This window comes from Guillardia theta, assembly GCF_000315625.1.
Source record: "Guillardia theta CCMP2712 unplaced genomic scaffold GUITHscaffold_29, whole genome shotgun sequence".
Taxonomy (NCBI): Eukaryota; class Cryptophyceae; order Pyrenomonadales; family Geminigeraceae; genus Guillardia; species Guillardia theta.
In genome coordinates this window covers 81,091-85,967 of record NW_005434645.1, presented here as the reverse complement: position 1 = coordinate 85,967, position 4,877 = coordinate 81,091, and the positions used below count along the sequence as shown (strand labels likewise).

Genomic DNA, 4,877 nt, shown 5'->3' with positions numbered 1-4,877 from the left:
CGCCCTCGCATGACCTCTGGACCATCGGGCGAGGGAGAAGAAGGCGTACTCAAGCGCTCGCTGAACGTTGCGAATGTTGAAGCTGAACCATGAGAGATGAGCAGCCGCAGGGAGGGAGGGAGGGAGGGAGGGAGGGAGGGAGGGAGGGAGGGAGGGAGGGAGGGAGGGAGGGAGGGAGGGAGGGAGGGAGGGAGGGAGGGAGGGAGGGAGGGAGGGAAGGGAAGGGAGGCGATGGAAGAGATGGCAGCGAGGGTAGAGCGAGAGGGGGCGGCGGAAGAGGAGCAGAGGCAGAGAGAGCGTGGGAGGAGGCAGAGGTACAGACCTCTTGGAACCTGATGGTAGAGAAAGTCTGCCCCGGCAAAGTTGCTCCTGACAGCACTGAGTTCGTGTCTCGTAGGAGCTGTAAAGAGCCCCGTCAGGAGAATGGAAGAGCGACATAATCACAAGAGGCAAGGGACGAGGGGAGCTGGTACATCCTCAACATAGTCACTGCCCAACGTGCGAGCACATGAGCATACAGAACTTCAGACGGCTCTTGCAGCCGCTGGGGGTTCGCAGGTTCTTGCCGACTCACCGGGCTTCCCTCGTCCACCCCGACCGATCGCGCTGCTGGTGTGTTGATGACTGTGAAGGTCGACCCCATGTCGACCACCGCTGACATGACGGGAGAGCTTCTTCCTTCCACCTCAATTTTCACCTTGACGACATAGAAGCCTGCAGGAGGAGGCAGGAAGAACATGGGAACCTCTACCAGCCCTGCCCGCTCCATCGCCCTGAGCGCGCCTTGCTGCCCCAAGGCGCCCGACACGATCGTGTTGGGCCGGGCGAGCGCGACTCGCTCTTCCTTGAGATCGAAGAGGGCGTCGAACCTGAGCAGGAAGTCGACCCCCAGCAGTCCTGCCACCCCGTCCTTCACAGGAAGATCCATCACGATCGGTTCCAACCTCCCACATTCAACTCTGCTCCCTCCGACGTTGATCTCAGTCCTTCCCAGGCTGACCTGGCTGAGCTGCTGCCCTCCTGCCGTTGCTGCGTTGACAGAGGCTGTCCTCCCTGTGGCCTGCGCCTGCGTCGTCCTCGCGAAACTCGGGACGACGATGGAGAGGGTGGACGCGGTGTCGATGACAAACTCGGCTCTGCTGACTTTGAGTTCAGGAAGTGACACAGCGATAGAGAAGTAGTCCTTCTCATCCACCCGAACCTCCGACCCAAGGCTGTTCTCTCTCGCCCTTGTCCTCTTCATGGGCACAACGGTGCCCCCGAGGTCCTTGAGCACGTCCAAGGAGTCCAGGTCCGAGGTTTGTTCGGCTCGTGCCTTGACCAGAGCTCTGACTAGCTCTTCTTTCTCGAACAGCCCTTGGAACGAGATTCCTCTCCTGAAGAGCTCGTCCTTGATCTCTGAGACCTTCATGGACGACACTTCTGCTGCCGATGTGGCACAGCTCCACACAACCCCCTTCACCCTCCTGCTGCGCGCCTGGCGCAAAGAAGCTACCGCATCACCAAAATGAGCTGAATGTCCCTGGGGTGAACAGGAGGAGGATCTAGCACTGATTCTAGGAAGTTTCCATCCTCCTCCTGCATGCATGAAGCCGCCGACCTCTGACGCTGCCATCAGGAGCACCAACAACAGCGCTGCCATGGGTGTCGATCGAAGCCCTCGATGTCGGGGGACTTTCTACTAATTTATGTTGCTGTCTTTTTACCATCCATAGTATCATACTGAGGCGGACTTGGTTTTTCTAGTAGTCAACGGTCACGGCTGCGGTCACGGAGAGATTGAATTGAGTATGAGGGGGATGATGAAGTGAGAATGAGGGGGATGATGAGAAGGGCTCTACACGCTCTTTGAAATTTCGGATCATGCTGGTTGAGTGACAAGGCCGGGAGGAGAGGAGGAGGAGGAGAGGAGAGAGGGGGGGAGGAGGGGAGGGGAGAGAAGGGAGAGCAGAGAGAGGAGGAGGGGGGGAGAGGGAGAGGAGAGGTTGGAGAGGAGGGCAGAGGAGGGAGAGGGAGACGAGCGAGAAGAGCGGGACAAGGGAAGGGAAAACGGGGAAGAGAAGATATGGATAAAGGCAAGTGATGGAGAAGGAGGGGAAAATTGGAATGTGGGTTGCAAAAGTTGATGTGGAGGAGCAACGCTTCCACTACAGGAGGTTGTAAAGCAAGGAATGGGTCAGGATTAGGCAGACAGGAAGTGAGAAATGGTAGGGAGATGCTTCTGCGGGAAGGAGGATGAGACACGTTATGAAGGGAAATAACCAGAAGAGATACATGGTTTCTTCATTTGTGCTTTCTTGATGGTTGCATTCTATCGAACAGGTGTTGCTTTGCCGCAATGAGCGGCAATTTTCAGCTGTTTCTCGCTTTCCTCCTGTGTTTTCCTGGAGCGGGTAAGTTGATCTTACGGCTCTTCCCTTGTATGCTGATGGATGGCTCTAGACTGCCTTCAAACTCGCAGCGTCGAGGTGCGGATGAGTTTGACTTGATGCACCAGAAGTTGAGCTGCAAGACAGCATCGGAGCAACAGCTGGGATGTCGTCCTGACAGCAAACAACACGTGGCGTGCGCCTGGGAGGTTGAGAGACTAAGGCGCGAAGTCGTCGGTGATCCGATGGATGCAGGAGGGAGCTGCTGTCTTACTCGAGCGAGAAGAGTCCAACGCAAGACGGCAGGGAGGCCGAGAGTGTCGAGGTAGAACTGAAGATGCAGTGGGATAGCCCATGTTTCCGCTGATGGACTGCAGGAGCATGCGGAGATCTCTTGGCGTGACTCACTCAAAGTCGGGCAGATCGTGAGTGTGTATGAGGAGAAGAGTGAAGTTGACGAGGTGTCAGAGGAGAAACTTTGTGGAGAGGTTTGCGTCAATCGCTGCCATTCCCATCGGTATGGACGCGCGGAGGCTCGAGAGTGAGGAGCGTGACTGGTGACTTCAGGGTTCTTCACGTTCGGACTCGGTGTCGTGATCACTCCACTTGGTACAGACTGAGGAGGGAGAGGAGGGAGAAGTGGAGTAGGAAGGAGAACGAGAAAGCAGGAGAGGTCGAGCAGGACAGGCAGGGAGGAGGAGGAGGGAACGGGCAAGGAATGTGAGAAGGGGATGAACGGGGGGAGGAGAAACAATTCCAGGAAAGTGGCTCAGGGACCTGCAGGCCTTGCAACGACAGCAGCAGTCGGTCTCTATGCTGTAATCAAGTATGAACGACCGTACAAGTTCATTCACAGCTTAAGGTCTCAACTCCTCCTCCGTCCTCCCCTCCCTCCCTCCCCTCCCTCCCCTCCCTCCCTGAAAGTGCCTGACGAGTTCCCTAGGAACACCACCGAAGTCAGCCCCTGTCAAAAGGAAGACGATGTCGCCCTGGGGGACAACAACAGCAACGTCGTCGTCTTCAGGTTCCGGCCTCCGCTACACTCACACAGCAAGTGACCTGTTCTCGTGCAGAGTCCCTGTTCCTCCTCCCAGTATCCAGTCTCGCACCCCCGCGGTTCTCCTCTTCCTCTGCTCCTTCCTCCCTCTGACTCGTTCCCTCTCCTCAGAAGCCTCGGTCCTTGTGGAAGACGTGCTTTTTGCCTTGCTTCTGCGGGCTCCGCGGATCCACTTGAAGGAAACAGAAGCAGGAGCAGCAGTGGAAATTCACTAGCACATATCTATGCTCCTCCTGGGGCGATTTCTGTCCTCCCATGGGCCAGGGAGAGCTTCAGGGTTGACGGGAGGAGCACGCCAGTCGAAGCGATGGATCTCGTTCGCGATCTCCTGCCTGGAGGCAGTGCGCGGTGGTGAGGAGAGGAGAGGAGAGGAGAGGAGAGGGGGAGCAAGGACAAGTTACCGTCTCTCGATGGACTGCAGGGCTGTAGAGATACAGGAGGTGAGTTTGCGATAGGACGAAGAGGGGGGGGGAGGAGGGAGAGAAGGGGACGGAGGGACGGAGGGACGGAGGGAAAGAGAAGTAAGTCAAGAGAAGGAACGGAGGTGAAGAAAACTCAAAACTTACTTGACTTCAAGTCTTGTTGTGTCGAGAGTGCTTCATCCAGGATGTCAGTGACTTCGTCCCCATTTTCTCTCCTCTCCTGTAGAAATCATTTCATTGTGGGCCGTGGAGGAGCGAGGGGGGGGGCAAGGATGGGGTTTGGCAGGGCAGGGGGAAGGAGAAAAAGGGAAGGGGCAAAGGAAAGGAACCTTTCGCTTCTTGAGGAAGAGCTGGAACAGATTTCCGAGGATTGCGAGAACCTATCAAAATAATTGGTGATGTTTGTGGAGAGCTTGGAGATGCGAGAGAAGAGGTAGCGATGGCGGCGGTGACGAAGAGGAGGATGGAGAGGAAGAGGACGAGGGAAGACGCGAGAAGTTTTTGAGGAAGGGAAAAGGGAGGGAAGGGAAATTCTCACCACTGTCAAAATCACCATGGAGATACATTTGACATCTTGACAAGGCTGTCTGCGTCCGATATCAATCATGCTGTGTCTCCTCTCCTCTCCCCTCCCCTCGCCGTCTCTGCTTTCAGAGCTTATCAAGTATTCACCTCAACAAGTGCCGTCTATTCTTGATCATAAGACCTATCACTCATTCTGACTTCCCCTCTCTTGCTCACTTATCCATGCAGGTCTTATTCTCTTTCGAAGTTCTGCCCTGCTTCCGACTCTGCCTCCTTCTCCCCCGCCGTCTCCTTTCTCCCTTTCAATGACTGTTCGTAGAGAGAGAGGAAAAACGACAGCGAGGGAAGAAAAGACAAGGAGAAAGAAAGAAATAAGACGATCAAGAGAGAAAGCTTCACTATCCTTTCTTGACAAAGAAAGAGAGGGACCAAGACCGCCGAAAAAAATTATCAAGCACAGTGAAGGTTCCTCTCTCCTCTTGGTATTCGTCATATTTCATCCCT

General features: G+C 55.5%; 2 protein-coding genes across 2 annotated transcripts in view; one reads left to right on the top strand and one right to left on the bottom strand.

The window, feature by feature from the left end:
* Positions 1–1,411, bottom strand: part of GUITHDRAFT_107392 (hypothetical protein) — a gene marked incomplete at both ends in the record, with an annotated part of 1,981 nt that extends 570 nt beyond the window's left edge. Inside the window, 2 exons of the mRNA XM_005833532.1 lie at positions 323–400; positions 575–1,411. Of these exons, the coding sequence (XP_005833589.1) occupies positions 323–400; positions 575–1,411 (915 nt within the window). The remainder of the gene's footprint in view (positions 1–322; positions 401–574) is intronic.
* Positions 1,412–2,422: 1,011 nt separating this feature from the next.
* Positions 2,423–3,603, top strand: GUITHDRAFT_107391 (hypothetical protein; the record flags this gene model as incomplete). Its single annotated transcript, XM_005833531.1, has 9 exons — positions 2,423–2,565; positions 2,625–2,694; positions 2,747–2,794; positions 2,838–2,886; positions 2,937–2,978; positions 3,153–3,231; positions 3,313–3,393; positions 3,443–3,485; positions 3,538–3,603. The coding sequence occupies 9 exons, from the start codon at positions 2,423–2,425 to the stop codon at positions 3,601–3,603; spliced, it is 621 nt and encodes a 206-aa protein (XP_005833588.1).
* Between the last annotated feature and the right edge of the window lie 1,274 nt (positions 3,604–4,877).